General features: G+C 37.7%; 1 protein-coding gene across 2 annotated transcripts in view; it reads right to left on the bottom strand.

Moving 5' to 3' along the window:
- FYB1 (FYN binding protein 1) overlaps positions 1-16,842 on the bottom strand; it is a 75,088-nt gene that overhangs the window by 10,289 nt on the left and 47,957 nt on the right. For both annotated transcript variants that reach the window (XM_026865987.1, XM_026865988.1), the window contains 11 exons: positions 16,316-16,496; positions 14,573-14,622; positions 13,471-13,490; positions 12,651-12,697; positions 11,102-11,219; positions 9,300-9,456; positions 7,067-7,205; positions 3,456-3,484; positions 2,230-2,299; positions 1,536-1,676; positions 879-910 (listed from right to left, as the gene is read on the bottom strand). In XM_026865987.1, the coding sequence (XP_026721788.1) occupies positions 879-910; positions 1,536-1,676; positions 2,230-2,299; positions 3,456-3,484; positions 7,067-7,205; positions 9,300-9,456; positions 11,102-11,219; positions 12,651-12,697; positions 13,471-13,490; positions 14,573-14,622; positions 16,316-16,496 (984 nt within the window). The remainder of the gene's footprint in view (positions 1-878; positions 911-1,535; positions 1,677-2,229; positions 2,300-3,455; positions 3,485-7,066; positions 7,206-9,299; positions 9,457-11,101; positions 11,220-12,650; positions 12,698-13,470; positions 13,491-14,572; positions 14,623-16,315; positions 16,497-16,842) is intronic.

Here is a 16,842-nt window from a genome sequence, read left to right on the forward strand (position 1 = left end):
AAAACAAACACCACCCAACCCCTTCAGAATAAGACTCTTTATTAATATTAATAGGTATTCACTGATATTTTAATCTTCTTAAGCTGAAGCAAGTTTTAGCACATGTTGGCTAATGCAGTAGCCTTTAATCTTCATTTTAATTAGTCCATTTCCCACTGTGTTGCATCAAATTATATTTTTGGAGTTTGATTTTAATGTACACTCATGCACTTCTATAGCACTTTGGTCAATGCAACATTGCTTGGAAGTGGATATGAATCACATGTATGTTAGTTTTTAGGCCATCTTGCAGTGCCAAAGCAGTGAAAAGAATTCTTACCCCAAGAATATACTTTGAATCACATTCAGCATATTTGTAGAGAGGAAGCAATTGTTTAACTCATCAAATCAATGGCTAGAAATACCACAGTAGGAGATAAAAGTTTCCAAACTCAGTTCAGGCAACAACCTCAAAAATTGTAAGAACTTGCTTTCTATTCTATGGCTGAGCTGATATTTATATGTCACTGCAAGTGATAAAAATTACAAGGATCTCTTTATACTTTTGAAGTCTTGCATTAAGTGCTTCTTTCCAAGTGTATCTGTTCATAGGTAATGTCAAGTAAAATGAACTAGTGGAAATCTCACATAGAAAAATCATGACTTCTTAAAAAATACATTAATTTTTTCTCTAGAGAGCTTGCAGTGTATATGTATTTCTTTGACTGTAGCCAAACAAGTCACAATATTTGACATTTGTTTGCTGAAACTGGGTAAGCAATGGGATATCCTGTTTCCTTCCTTGGATGTATTTTTGTGACTAGCATGATACAGAGTAATGTATACAGAAAAAAGGATCAGGAATCAATATGGAGACTGAACAAGAGACTATTAATTACCTTTTCTAAACTGCTTTGTTGAAGGAGACATGCTGGAAAAAAAAATGTTCATTAAGTATTTATATCACATTAATAGGCTTTTGCATCATTTAAATAATTTTATAAATTTGCAACACAAGGACTCCAAGTAATCTCCAGACATTTTGAAGCTCTGCTGACAGCAGCAATACTCATGAACTATAAACTGGTTCAGAACTGAATGAGAGAAAGTGGTGGTAAAAACACCAGTTGCTGATCTAACCTCTAGGTGAGATGGGTAGAAGATCCATCCTAAAATTTGGATTAATGGGGCTAGATTGAATACTTCATCTGAGCTAGATTGTACTCATGAGCAAAGTACATTTTAACTGAGGATACAGCAAATTTACATCACCAGAGTGACGTGGTGATGATGGATTATTTTGCTGCTCTTCACCAAAAAAATTTTTGTGTATGTTTTAGTTACCAGACTTTTGCAATGAATACAGCTTGTTAAGACAATAATTATATTATGCAGGTGAAAAGAAAAGAGGTCAGTGTTTTTGCAGGAAAGTATCATCCTGAGCTGCAATTTGATGAGTGATTCATTAGGCTGCTGTCAGAACATGTTAGTAGCATGTGATCAATGGTTTATTAGAATTAGTTAATGTGCACTGTGATTTCCTGGCAGAATCTTACAACAAATCTCCATTATCTTCTGCCCCATTGACTTTGGTTGTTTTTTCTCGTACACTTTTCTTTTTGTCATCTTTGACCTTTAGCCTCTTCAAGATTCCCCAGGACCAGATATCATTCTTATCTTCATCCTGTGATACAGACCTTTGGAGTATGCATGTAATTATCACAATGTAAAATGTAACATTCATTTTAAAAGGTCCAGTTTAAATTCTTCACTGATGCATATAATTCTCATTAATGCCAACAATGTATATACCACAAGGCAAGGACACTTACCGGAAACCTAAACACTAAAATGTGAAACGAGAAATATGGATGTTAGGTCATTTGTAGATACTTAGATATATTTGTAGCTATAGATATTAATTTAGTGGCTTACTGTTTTCATGTTGTAACTCAGCAAGCTAGCATTCCATTTTGTTATTTTCATTTTAGAGCTATTCTGTTCAATTGGGGATTTGGGGATTTTCATGACTGCAGCTGCTTTTGCTGACATACCAAAATTAATTACAGAACAAAACTTCTCTAAAAGACCAAAGAAACATATTTTTTTAGCTTCATGAATCCATCCTGATGTATACCTACTTGCTGATTATCCTAATACGTGCTAATTATTGTCTAAATTAAAAGTACTAAAAACGGAAATGAAAACACTATTAAAGTAGCAAATTATATAAGTGATATAAAAACATACCTAGTTACAGTATTGTCCTCATCAATCCCATCATAAATTTCTTGATCAGAAGGAGGAGGTGGAAACATCTCTTTAAAGATCAAACAGTGAATTAATACATTTATATTTAATGCTGCTGAATAGGGTATTCACTACTGGCCTCTTAAGTATGTCCCATGTGTGTGCAGTTTGTGCAGTATACTTGCAAATGGAATCTTTCTGTAAACCAGCACAGTTTATTTATTAAAACAGTGATTTATACTTATCCCAGTTGGTTATGCCATCCACAGCATTTAAATGTGGCACTGCCAATCACAAGAGCATGAATACTGAAAACAAATGCATTTACACTGTATTTGATGAAATTCTAAACGACTGATTTTGGTCCAGTCATTATGATGACAACTTTTAAATTTTTGTATGTGACTCAAGTGATTATTGAAGATTTCAGACCAACACTCTCAGCAAATGACATCTTGTGTTCATCCACAAAAGCCAGAGGCAAGTGCAATGTAAGCTCCTCATTTTGGCCTCAGTTCTGACCTTTGAGCCTCACCTTCTTTAGTGTGGGGTTAGCTCAGTTTCCATGTCCAATTTGAGCCACTGGTCAGAGTAATCACTGAAATCTGTACTCTGCTGGCACCAGCTTCCTTCAGCACTGCCAGGGGATGCTTCTGCCATGACTAGTATCTAAACTCTAAGCTGAGAAGATGAGCTGTGCTCTTGTGATCAACAGAGAATGCTACATAAATATATGTGCTACCAAAGGGGAAACTGGTCTTGGCAGTGTGAAATTGCTGCAGTCATACTGGTTGGGACTGCAGAGTATTACCAAAACTGATGTTCCCCTTAACTCTGTCAGCAAAATGCAGCTGTAATTGGTAGTAATACTGGTTATTTCAGAACTGGATTTCTCCTGCATAAAACCTCTTGCTCATCTTAATATTTTGCCAATTATATCTGTGCTGGTTTGTAGGATGATTTACCTTAACACACAAAAAAAGTTCTATTATCTTCTGGCATGCTTCTGGTTCACAGCATCTGAAGACAAAACTTCTGTTTTGTCCAAGTTCCCATAGGTGGAAAGTAAATTTGGCCACTATACTTCCTTGTTTGTTGCCTGTTAGCTAACATATAGCATGCTTATGGATAATTAACTGCATTATTTGAAAGCTGCAGAGGTCTGTATTGGAAGGTAAGCAGTACACAGAAACAACTCTCCCCCCAAAAGTATATGTACAACTTACTTCCAGCTGCACTTTGACCACCACTCTGGCTGAAAAAGCAAACAAGAGACATTTTAGAGAAAAACAGTCATATATGGAAAAAGAAACCACCATGATCACCCCTCACTTTTGTAGTTAATAGTTCTAAACCTTTTGGATTTGGCACTCGTACGTTGCCAGCTGAGCAGCAAAAATACTGCACTGGAAGTTCAGGCACATGCTTGTGTCTTCTATATAGGCAACAACTAAATGTGCCATTTCTTTCTATGTGCCATTTCTTTCTTTCTTTCTTTCTTTTCTTTCTTTCTTTCTTTCTTTCTTTCTTTCTTTCTTTCTTTCTTTCTTTCTTTCTTTCTTTCTTTCTTTCTTTCTTTCTTTCTTTCTTCTTTTCTTTCTTTCTTTCTTTCTTTCTTTCTTTCTTTCTTTCTTTCTTTCTTTCTTTCTTTCTTTCTTTCTTTCTTTCTTTCTTTCTTTCTTTCTTTCTTTCTTTCTTTCTTTCTTTCTTTCTTTCTTTCTTTCTTTCTTTCTTTCTTTCTTTCTTTCTTTCTTTCTTTCTTTCTTTCTTTCTTTCTTTCTTTCTTTCTTTCTTTCTTTCTTTCTTTCTTTCTTTCTTTCTTTCTTTCTTTCTTTCTTTCTTTCTTTCTTTCTTTCTTTCTTTCTTTCTTTCTTTCTTTCTTTCTTTCTTTCTTTCTTTCTTTCTTTCTTTCTTTCTTTCTTTCTTTCTTTCTTTCTTTCTTTCTTTCTTTCTTTCTTTCTTTCTTTCTTTCTTTCTTTCTTTCTTTCTTTCTTTCTTTCTTTCTTTCTTTCTTTCTTTCTTTCTTTCTTTCTTTCTTTCTTTCTTTCTTTCTTTCTTTCTTTCTCTCTTTCTTTCTTTCTTTCTTTCTTTCTTTCTTTCTTTCTTTCTTTCTTTCTTTCTTTCTTTCTTTCTTTCTTTCGTTTTCACTACACTCACACTGATTCTCACATACAAATATTCAGACAGTTGCATTCTCAATAATAGTAATGAAAATTTGTCATCTAATTCATAACTGAACTAGCTCTTAGATGAGGAGAGATTAAATTTTAGTAGAATTAGGTAAAGCAGAAAAAGTGTACTTGTTTTGTTCACTTGGAAGTAATTAATTACAAATTAGAAAAGAGTATTTTAAAATATCATTCACAGTAATCCAAAGGGGAATAAAAGAGTTGTCAATACCATGTTTAGTAAATGTAAAAAAACCTGACAATATTTTATAAGTAAATCTGTGAAGCAAATTCTCTATTTGCATAAATCAATGCAGATATTTCAAGCCAGTGAACATGCACATTTTCATATGAGCAGAACATTCATTCCTAATTATTAATAATTGTTAGCAACTCTTAGCAATTTCCAATAGTCATCTTCAAAGAAATGCAAATTGATGTCTACAGCTATAACAATTCACTATGTTTAGAATATATTTATATTCCTTGATTGATATCTTTAAACTAAAGTGCAAAATATGACTTAGGATCATAGGATGATTCATATTGGAAGGGATCTGAGGAGGTCATGTAATCAGACTTGATGGAAATAAAAATATAACCTGATTGAACAGTAGAGAGTGTATGCACACCCTTTAGATTCTCCCTTATGAGGGGATTTCCTTGAGATGAAACGGTGAACAATGGTGAACAAATTAATCTGTTGCTCAACAAGCTTTCATTGGGTGATGCTTTAAACCTCTAACTGCACATTTCTAACATTTCAGGGATTCCATATTAGCCCAGTGTTCTAACAGTAATTGAAAAATCCTGATATGTTCACAGTAGCTCAGATTATTTCCAGTTCAGGGCCTTATTTAAACTGATAAATCAAAATATTTGTTCAACTCTTGTGCCTGGAAATCCTGAAATACAAAGGACCTAATCGCTTATTAATTTTGGAATATTAACAATACTACTGATAATAAGCTAATACTGTTTGGTCAAGAGGCTTTTATTAGTATGGCATTCTTACAGTGGTTTCAAAACATGTTGATGTATGTCAGACCTTCCAGCAATTCATGCTCATGAACTGAAGAGAATGCTATTAATCACTAGAGAAAATAAAAATGTCAAAATACAGCTTAAAGGATTTAATGAATCTGAGCTATTCATTCCTTCTTCCAAGTTCTTTACACTGTTATTTTAGTATTCAACAGTGTAAGTATTCTTGTTTGCTTTTGAATTAAAAAAAAAATTTCAATTACTTGCATTGAGGTGGCTAATTGCAATGCTTGCCATAGTGAAAAAGATTGGCCAGTGATACTTCTGCAACAAAGTAGGTAACGCTCAGAATACCTAAAACCTAGAACAACTAAAGTAACTCTTCTCACTAAGTCATGATGCTGAGATCAGTGATCAGGGAGGAAAACTGATATTGAGCAACCTGGAAAAATATCAGATGCAAAACTATGTTTGTTGCTTAAAGAATGCGGGCCTGAAGGCAGATCTTTCCAAGCACTGTTTCTGGAGCTCATGGAGATGTTCTAGCAGCTGAGGATCAGCTGCACCCAGCAGCCAGACAGCTGCAGTCCCTTTATTCCAGCCAGGCTTCTAGGTTAAGGTGCTGGGAAGCAGTAAAAAGGAGGTGTAGTGGCTGTGTGTTTTAAGACAATTGTCCTAGACACTGAAATCCTCTACACCCACATGCAGATCTCTTATCTGAATCCTGGGGTATGTGTTTCTGCACATCAGGACATGTAATGGAGAATGAGCAGTGGTTTGTTGCATCATATGACAGAAGCAGACTTTTCTGTGTGGTCAGCTAACAGAGGTACCACCATCATGTTGGGTCATGTCATAGCCTTGACCCTTGTCACGAGATCACTAGGATAATTCCCTGCCAGCAAGTCTGATATTTAGCTGAAGATGGCATTTCTCTAGCTGCAGATCTATTTAATGTGAAAAATATAGCACAGTGAAGTAGTGAGTCTGAAATGTAGCACTGCATTGCGAATACATGTGAGACTGTGCCATAGAAGAGAGGCTTCTGATAAAGTCAAAAAAATATAGCTCATACCCACCCTATGGGATTTTAGAGGCCTTATTTTAAGGATTAAACACATTAGACACATTCTTTTCTGAAGGGCTAACCTGATTATACTTCCAGAAGTCCCTTCTCTTCAGAGGTAGTAAGAATCAGAGTAAGACTCATAAGAGCAATGAGGGTGGCCAGGAGTTCCCCAGTACAATGAGTGTTTCCATTGCTGTTAGAGTCTTTTATTCTTGTTAGAAAAAGCACTATGTGACTTCAAAAGACAGAATAAGAAAAGAGAGGGAGGGAAGAGAATTACACTTCCTGCACATGATTTGTAATCCTGCATGTTTTGCATTTTGTTCTTTTTTGGACTGCAGTGGTGTAGGCCCTCTTCCAATAGTATAGATTCCTCAAATCTTAGAATCATAGAACCATTAAAGTTGAAAAAGATCTTTAATATCATTGATTCCTGAGTGCTTACAGATGCTGGATTCCAGAATCCATTCTTGTTTCTCTTGACTACTTCAGTCTGAATAGCTCAGTTACATGTGCTGTTCTTCTGTGACAGGAGTCTGTCGTCTTGTAAAATTTCCCTGCTCTAGGATAACTGGGGTGAATCATTGGTCCCTTTTCATGTGTTCCTTGTACATACCTGCTAATACTGTCCTGCTCTCCAATATCATCATACACTTCTTGATCACTCTCTGGGTGTTTCACAGGAGTTCTGGTTTGTTGCTTTCTTCTTAAAGAATCATAATCAATCTCCACCATGGTTGTTTTAATGTATCCATCTAAGTGAGTGAAACCATGTAATTAGGCAGAGGTAGTTTTAAAGCTCGTGGTAAATGGAAGAGTTTAACAGAAAATAAAAGAAAACTTTCAAAGAAATGTCTCATTCCAAGCAGCCTTAGCTTGAGTCTCAATCTGTCTACACAGATACAAATCTCAGATCTGTCTCAGATCTCCCCCCCAAACCTCCTCAGCTGGTGTCAAGTTAAATTCATCTTTATTTGCTTCTCCGCTGCAGCAGAAGAATTTTCTGCACAGATTCCATGAATCATGGGGCAAGCTCCCTTTCTCAGCTAACCCTGGGACCACTGCAGACTCCTGGCATATTTTAAGTCAGTCCATGACATAAAGATTCTGACAGATCATTAGGAGGGAGAGACACTGTTTGCATTGATTCTGCCTCAGGTTGGTAGAACGCTGCATCTGCTTGATATCCTCTTGTCTCTGGACCTTCACTAAACAGATCTGGTTATACCCTTGGGTGCAATAGCTCAGGAGAGACTTACAGCAGAGCAGTCTGCCTGAGATTGGGAACTCTGCAAAGGGGAATTTTAGACAGGCATACTGCATGTACAGAAGAGAGCATGAATGGATTTTCTCAAAGGTGAAAAATGCTAATGCATTTCTTGAAAATGGAAAATCCCCCACTTGGCTGCTTCTGAGTGAATCCAGTTTTTAGTGTGCTTCCCCTCAAATCTGTAACACTTGTTTTTTATTATTTGAATGATCAGAACTGATATTCCTCTGTTGTTTGGGCCTCTTCACAGACCATAACTGGCCTGTAAACAGTGAAGGCTGAAGCACTGGTGAAACAAACTGGGCTGTACGATAAACACTGGTCAGTGAGTAGTTTTGCTGAGGCAAGAATCAGTTTATGAAAAGTAAATTAATTAAGGTAAATTAATTAATTGACTGCACATGCTCAAGAAAATACCCTTCTCCCAGAATTCACCAAGATTTGTTTTCCTATGTACAAAATGATCCATTCAAAACACTTATTTACAAAACTTTAATGTATCACAGAAAAGGAAACTTACTTCTTGAGATCATCTTGGCCAATCCCTTTGCCCAGGCAGGATCTGCTACAGCAGGTTGCCCAGGACCATGTCCCATCAGGTTTTGAAGATCTCCATGGATGGAGACTCCATCACCTCTTTGGGCAACCTGTTCCCTTGCTTGGTCACCCTCACAGTAAAAAAATGTTTCCTGATGTTCAGACAGAATTTCATGTGCCTCTGGCACTGACACTGGGCACCACTGTAAAGTGCCTGGCTACATCTTTTACACCTTACTGTCAGATATTTATGAACAATTATAAAAGCCTACCTTCACCAGGCTGAACAGTCCCAAGTCTCTCAGCCTCTCTTTGTATGAGACACACTCCAGTTCCTTAGTGTCTTTTTACATCCAGTACTTCAAAGTGCTGATCTGGTATTGGCCAGTTCTACATGTGTGAACTGTCTTACTGAACTTATTGTCATTTTAGTCTCCTTGAAAATCAAGCGAGTGCTTTTATTAACTTTCTTTGATTTTATAGATCAGTCTTTTGTCTTTGCTATAACCCAGAAGCCAGATCTTCAACCCCTTATCATATCATAGATCCACTGATGGTGTTTATACAATTAGAGAAACATCTTGGATTTCAGATAAAATAAAATCTAGAAATCAGTTAGAAACTTTCCATAAGAAAAGGAAAAAGACAAACACTTAAACAGGGCCTTATATTCTTTGCTTCTATTGTAGGAACACCCATGTTATTTTTAATACAAAGACATGAAAAAATGTGATCCTTGTTACTTGCATGGAGGCAAGTTCTGATGAAGGCTGACATGGAATTATTTTTCAGTAGGTCTCTGAGAATCCCAACATATTGTTCCTAACTTATTCTAGTCCCCGTAGATGTTACATTATGTTGTACAATAACTTCCTATGAACTAAGCCTCACATGCCAGCTAAGGATAGGAGGGTGAGTTGTAACTGTTTACTTTGGTGGCCAGTGACTCAGCCTTGGTAAGTTTACTCCTTGGTGTAACGCTCACATGTTTGCTGTCATACAGTGAAAATACTCGGGATCACAGTGAAGAAACAGAACTCACAACATCCTTTTATCCTGCCCAGCCACTTTCCTTCTGGGTTGTCTCTGAGGCGAATGATTTCAATCTCATCACCCTGTTTGACAGTCAGCTCATTCTTCCCTCCCTTGTGGTCAACACAAGCTCGTGCCTGATGAAGGACTTGGACAGGTCCTGTTAACTGCAGAGGTGAAGCAACAGAAGAAATCACAGATGTGGAAAAATGGAAGTTCTTTCCCAAACATTCAGACAGAAGAGAAAATAACAGTAATGACGATTATTTGTTTCATTAACATTTAAAATAGTCTAGGCAAATAAACAGAAAAGTATCACTTCTGTCCCCAGTTATGTAGTTTAAATTAATAATCAGGAAAGAAAAGAGAGGGCAATGGGATAGCAGCAGAGCAGCTTAAGAAGTTACTGGCAAAATCACAGAAATATAAACACTAAACCCAAGAGGCTAACCCATGGAGCCTTTCACAGACTCCCCAAAGAGACTTGTATTTAATTCTAGTGGGCAGCTTCATGTAGTTCCGACAGAACTACTTGTATGAGTAAATGTTCATTAACAGAAATAAGTTCTGTGTTTACAATTCTACTCTATAAATGATCCTACAAGTACTCACCAGGGATGATCACACTGCTTACTGGAATTCTGGGTTCTCTTTGTGAGATCTTTAGTATATGTTATAGAGAAACCACTTAGGATATTAGTATCTGTGGGTTTAATATACATGGGATCTTGCAGAGGTATGTGGATTTTGACAATTATAGGCTAGCTCAGGAGTATCTAACCTGTATAGGTGGCAAAGAAATGGGAAAGAAAATATGCACTAAAATATATTTGTTTGCAGTTAAGAATAATAACATATTTTAATGGCCGCAAGAGAACAGTCTGCAGCCTGAAAGCATTCAGTGTGCTAATGCCTAGACTTCACAGGAGCGGTCTGAAAAATATACTTGAGGCCTGACAAATGCCAGCTAACCCACTATTATTAACTATTAGTATTTGCCTTTAATATTTGCTCCTTAACTCATGTCAGTCTTTCCACAGCAGGCCTAGGCTATGATGTGAGAGAATCATCATGGCTTTACTATGCACAAAGCATAATAGGAAGAAAAACAAAGCTGCTCACTATGTACAATGACAGTGAAAGAAGCACAGTGGAGTATTGTGAACAGGCATTCGTTAACAGAAAATGACTGGCAGATTTGCGAACTGTGGTAGCATGCTGACCACCAGCTATATAAAAACTATGCAGACCAGAAAGAACTGTCTCATCATTTAGCCCTTGTAACTGTAACTTCCCTACACATGCCCTATTCCCTTCCTCTCCATTTAGGCTGGAAGTCCTCTTAGGTTCCTTTAGACCAAGTCAAAGGCAATGTGGTGCGATATAATGTTGAAATCTCTTAAGGACTGAATTCTGTTGTATCTATCTCCAGTAAGACAAAACCCCACTAAGTATATGGAATTCAACTCCCACTTTTATTAAGGACTTCTGATGCTATTCTAGAGATATAAATGCTTTTTAAACAGAAAAGTGAAAGGAAATATTTTTAAGGCTTTTTTTATATAGAAAGAATGTGAGAAGGGAATTTAATGAAACCTACATAAGCACTGAAAAAAACCTTTGCCCCCAGTACAGAGCCTGAACTCAAGCATATGCCAAACATAAAAGAGCAGCTTAAATCTTTATTCAGAATTTATCTAGGTGCTTGAACTACCTACCATAACAAATAGTTTTGTAGCAAGCTGAAAAGTTTAGTTTGAACTCAACAATGCTTCTTACATGTCTGGCCAGATTATAAAACAAAAAGCTTACTTTGAACTTCTTCCTTATTTCCTGCTCTTTCTTTTCTTTTTCCTTTTGCTCTTTCTTCTCTTGGTCCATTCTTCTCTTTTCTTCCTTGTCCCGTTTCTTCTCTTTTCCCCTTGATGATCTGAAAGTGCATTGTCAGGACTGAATGTAGCAGTGAAGTAAATCTCACTGGAGTTTTCTTAACCAAGGTTAACAAAGAACTACATGTGATGGGAAAAGACTACTCCCAGTGAAATCAAAGTTCCAGTCTAAACTGTAGTATGGCTGCAACAGATAGAGTAAGCAGCACTTTATCTTATGTATATAATTTAAAGTGGCTGTCCTCATTAGGACAGCATGCCAGACAAGGTTGTCTGAAGATGAGACTGGCTCTACATGTGCATGTCCAAACATCTCTGAGCTAATTTTGTCAAGCAAGCTTGGAAACTGGTAGCCATCTAGTTGTTGTGGCACTGGCTGCAACTGTTAAATATTTACCCAGGCCATCAGTGCTTGATGCAGCCTGAACTGAAGCTTGAAGAGCCGCTGGACTGTGGTTTTAAACCTAAGTGCAACCTGTTCCAGCAGTCTACACAAATGACAGCTAGTCTTCTGCACTGCATTATAAATGTTCCTATCACACCAGGGTACATTGCCTGCTGTGGCTCATGTGCTGGATGGTACTGAGATCTGAGCCCCAGGATGTAATTAGGACTATAGCTACAGCTTTGCTGGAAGAGCTATGCTTTATAAACCCTATGGAACCAACTGAGTGAGGCTCCCTCCTTTTCCTTTTTTGGTCGTTTTGCAAAATTGCTATGTTCAAATTTAAAAGAAAGAAAAAAAAAAAGACTGAATGAGGATCACTTGTTTTGCTTATATAGTTTTAAAATTATCTTTTTAAAGTTTTCAAAGGGAATTCATTTTTGCTGAAATTCATTCTACATCTGAAACAAGGTATTTTTGTGTAAGAACTTTAGGCCATTACTTATTCCAAGGGAACTAGAGCTTTTCTGTAGCTATCACAATACAGTGAATCCCATACATTTAGACATTAGTGGCACAAGAGACTCCTCAAAATAAAGGGCTAAATGCAAAAGAATGAGCAGAGTTCATATTCTGGCTCTGTAGCTATTCTAGGGGACTCAGACCCTGAGAACTGTAAATCCAGCCTCTCATAGGAGTTCCAAGTGTATTTATCTAAAAAGTGAAAAAAACAACCACAACAAAAGATCTGAGGCCATAGTACCTAGGGGCTGAGCTCATTTTTCATCCTACACTGTAATTCCAAGCAGTGGTTCAGACATGTTCCTTAGATCAGAAATCAGACTTCTGTTATCTTCATCACAGTAACCACATGATTTTATTGCAGGAGTTTTCCAGCCCAAGGCATAGCAGATATAAGTAGGAAAGAACCTGTGAACAACCTGACTTTCTCTAGGTGAAATGAATGAACACAGTAATGCCTGACAGGGATTGCAGCGGAATCACACTTTTGTGCCAGGTGAAGTGTCTTTGTTAGCAAGCTTTTAGTAATAAAAATACAATAGGTTATAGAGTTTAAAATTACTACCTGATGTCATTTACATCTTCATACATCTCTCCATCACTTTCTTGGCCCTGTGAGAAAAATTCAGTTTTCAATTACTTAGATACATTTGGAAAGACATAAAGAAACTGGACCTGCTATGTAAGCCTCATATGAACTATATAAAAACATTTACAGCAAAATGTAAATACAAATAAATTTAAACTTCCCAAACCAAGAATTATTCAAACCCATATTCTTTTTTTCTGACTTTTTTTTTTTTTTTTTTTTTTTTCCTGGATTGTTACAATCACACTAGATGTTGTTAAATCCAAAGTTGATATTTTCATTGCTGTGTAAGCCCTGGAAAACCTTTATCTGTATTGATGATTGCACTGCCATGGTGAAGGTACCAGGGTTAGCAGTAGTTAAACTGGAATGCTAGGGATCTAAATGGGACTCAGATTAGGGTCCTGGAGACTTTTCTGGACCTAATATATCAGATACGTAAAAACACTGATACAAACCTGTGCTTAACTGAAACAAGTAGTTTATTACTAGAACAGAACAGGGCCCTTGCTTCTGGAAAAAATCTGTGAAATGAAATGTCTGTGGAGATAGAAGGGGTGGGTTTGCTTTTTTCAAAAATCACTTTTTGGTGTCTAGCCAGCTTTGATAATTAATTCCACTTGCTCTATTTACCCAGTTTTATGCCTGTTCTTCACAATAAGTAAGTGATTCTACAATTTACCGTCAATATATTGGATTATTTCTGCAATTAATTTTCTGGTGTGTTGAAGAGATTTTGCTAGATTTTTAAGTTTGTGCTAAAAAGGATACGTTTATAATGGAGGATAACACTTACCCCCTCTGTATTTCCATGACCTATATGACAAAAAATAAAACCAGGATATTTATTTTTTGCTGTACAGAAAACAATTTATTCTAGCCTTAACTATTTACAAACTGCTAATAATAACAATGAAATTAACTAGAAATACATGCAGGCTCCTGGCTTTCAATGAGGCTATGAATGCAAAAATCTGGTTTTCCAGATTGCTTTTGTAGTACACTGTAAAATAGAAATATCTACAAAATAGTGTATTTTTCCTGTGTATTTTTAAATGTGGAAAATCTGTTTTAAAGATTCTTTAGTGACTTTGATGAACTTACCTATGCTATTTGTTTATAAAAGTGCCTCTTTATACAAGAAAGTAATTGTTAAAAACCTAATAAATCCAAACAACCACAAAGAACTTGCTTGCACCAGCCCCACAGCTGAATAAGGAGGCCAAAGGCTCTTTTGCTAAACCCTGGGCTGCAGGAGAAGAAATTCTCAATCTCCTGCTTCCTCTTTACTCTGCATGTAGTTAGGTAAGAAAAGAGCTTGGGCTCAGTTTCAGCTCCACAGCCCACATTCTGTATGGCAGGGATGGCTAGCACACTAAACGATGCATACTGTGCCTGGCACAGACCAAGTCCTCCCAAGGAGAGATCAGAAGGCAGATTGAAATTCTTTGTGTCACAATCTGCTTCTCTGGCTGCTCCTGGTACAACATAGCAACTCACTGCCTCTTACTGAAGGCAGACCACAAAGCGACATTAAAAGCACAGTCAACAGCTATTTTTTTTGTCAAGTGTAAAACAAAGCCTCCTTCACCAGAAAACACAACTTCAATTCTGAAAGACCAGCATTCATTTTGGTTCGGATTTGACAATCTGGTGATTTACAGCCCCACCATATTTCTAACCAAAAAAAAAGGGGGAGAGAGAGAAGATGTCTAAAGCAGTTCTTGAGAGCCTGTCGTATTAATTATAGAACCATTAGTGTTATGAGACAACCATCTTCACCCATAAAACTGCATATCCAGCATAATTAGTTGCACAATATGCTTTTGCTTATCTTATAAATACAATATGCTTACAGCTTCTTATAGCTGCCATTAATTAAAATGTATGCATCTTACCTTGTGAAACAAATTCAACATCATCATAATTTTCTTCATTGTCTGGACTTCTGTAAACATGAAAAAGCGGACATGTGAAACCTATGAAGATGATTTTATGATTGCATTTTCATTCTCCATTGTTCTGGTGCTTTTTTCATCTATTTTTATACAATGGCTAGACAGTCTGTAGAGCCCTTAAGTACCCACAAGATGCCCCAAATATTTTTTCCTGACTGCAACTTGTTTTTTCACATGGGAACACCTTGATCCTGAGTACAAAAGAAGAAAATGAGCCAAAGACACTCAGATACCCTGGATGTGAGTGTGGTGTGAAAAATATAATAGGCAGATGGGTGACTGAATGGAAATAATCTGTTGGGCTTTTTAACCCTCTTTGCAGGTGCAGGCTGCTTACATGGCACACAAGCAGAATGATAGACTTTTGTTCAATGTTAAATATAGCTCTAAGGCTTGCTCCTTGACTTGTAGGGCTCAAAGTCTAAATATGGGACAAGACAAACAGTGGTATACGGCCAGGTAAAAGTGCTCAAATATTGTTAGATTTAAAAGTGCTGTCAACGTGAGGGAAGCAAAAAAAATGAGAATGTAACTAATAATATCAGGGGCTTTTAACTTTATAATAACTCATGATAGTTGAAAGGAAAAGAAAACTAGGGCAGATATCATCAAATGCATGTAATCAAATAAAGGATTTGAAAGCATAATGTGATGATTTAAAATTGGCTTGTCGGAGAAAGCACCAACACAGGGTGAAAGAAAAGGTGTCAGCACCCAGGCACACATTTTCAGCGGAGGGGATTGTCCAGAGGGCATGTAGGAATGGGAGAGTGGACGGACAAACTGGAGGTAAATTTCGCAGGTAATTTCGCAGGTAAGTAAGAGGACAGGCTTGGTTCCCAGGCAAGGAGGGTATCCGTGGGAGCTCCCGCCGGGCTGGTGGGGCAGTGACGGCAGCTCCCCTCGGCGGACCCTCGCACAGCAGCAGCGCTGGGCTGACGGTGGGGCAGCACCCATACCGAAGTACAGCATGCATGCCCACACACACCTCTCTGATGGCTCATACATTCTCCCTGTCTGCCGTTTGCTGCTGTTTGCAGTAACTGCTGGCCGGAGAGCAGCTCGTTATCCAGGCTCAGCTCGTTTCTGGTCAGTTTTGACACTAGACCGAAGTGCTTTCAACTCTGTCGCTGGGAAGTTCCCCTTTTGGACGCAGATCTTCGAAGAAGGATAAAGAAAGGAGCCCTGTATGTAATGGAGGCTTCTCAGTGTTATCACAACGTCCTGGTGCAGTTTTACAACCTGCGCTGAGCTCGGTAGCTCCAGCTTTCAAAGCTGCTTCCTGGGGTATCGACTGACAGACCTGATCCTCCTGGCCCTCTTCCCCCAGAAAAATGCAGGGGAAAGCTTCAGTTATTGATACAACTGATTTTGTATCATCAGCATATGAATGAAGTCTTTAGACCCTTCTGCAGTAAAAAACCCAGCAGGACGTTCCCTCTCCCCTCCCCTTACCAAAAAAAAAAAAAAAAAAAAAAAAAAAAAAGGGGAAACAACTGACTGGATAGATGGTTCAAACTAATAAAAACTAATTCCAAATAGACAAAGGCCAGGGTAGAACAAGGAAAGTGGTATCGGACCTCACTTCCCCAGAAAATTGGGACACCTGCAGCCTTAATCTGCTGCTGCATGAGCAAAGAGAAAGATGAGAAAATAAAGACCTTGAGGTTCATGCTCACTTACATTGTTTCAGAGCTGGGCTTGATGTTTCTGGGAGGCAGGCTGGGAGCTGCTGGGGTCTGCAGGGATGGGTGAGAGGCTGGAGGAGGAGGTGGCAACTGCGTAGCAGAATGTGGTGGAGGTACAGGTGGGGAGAGTGCTGCTGAGGAAGGTGCTACCTGTTTCAAACTTTCATTTTTAGGGCCTGGAAAAAAGAAGAACAGATAATTTATCAAACAAACAGCTGAGGAAGTAACCTCATTGTTTATACAGAGTATTAAAATAAAATTCTGCACACACTAAAGCAAATATATTTTGTTGAACCTGCTTCTTTGGTGCCTTATCTTACCAGAGTAGAGAGGCTCTGCAGAGAAGAGTACAGCCTATAGAAGGCCCTGGAAATGTCTTTGTAAGACATGAACAAGGCACACAAACATCAGTTCATCCAGTATGTAAGCTCTTGTGCTTTAAAACTAAATTATCATTTAGTTCTACAATTTGCTTGAAAAGACAACTGCAGTTTCACATGAGCACTGATGCAGTCTTGATGG

Source organism: Athene cunicularia (genome assembly GCF_003259725.1).
Source record: "Athene cunicularia isolate RWA chromosome Z unlocalized genomic scaffold, athCun1 chrZ_part1, whole genome shotgun sequence".
Classification (NCBI taxonomy): Eukaryota; Metazoa; Chordata; class Aves; order Strigiformes; family Strigidae; genus Athene; species Athene cunicularia.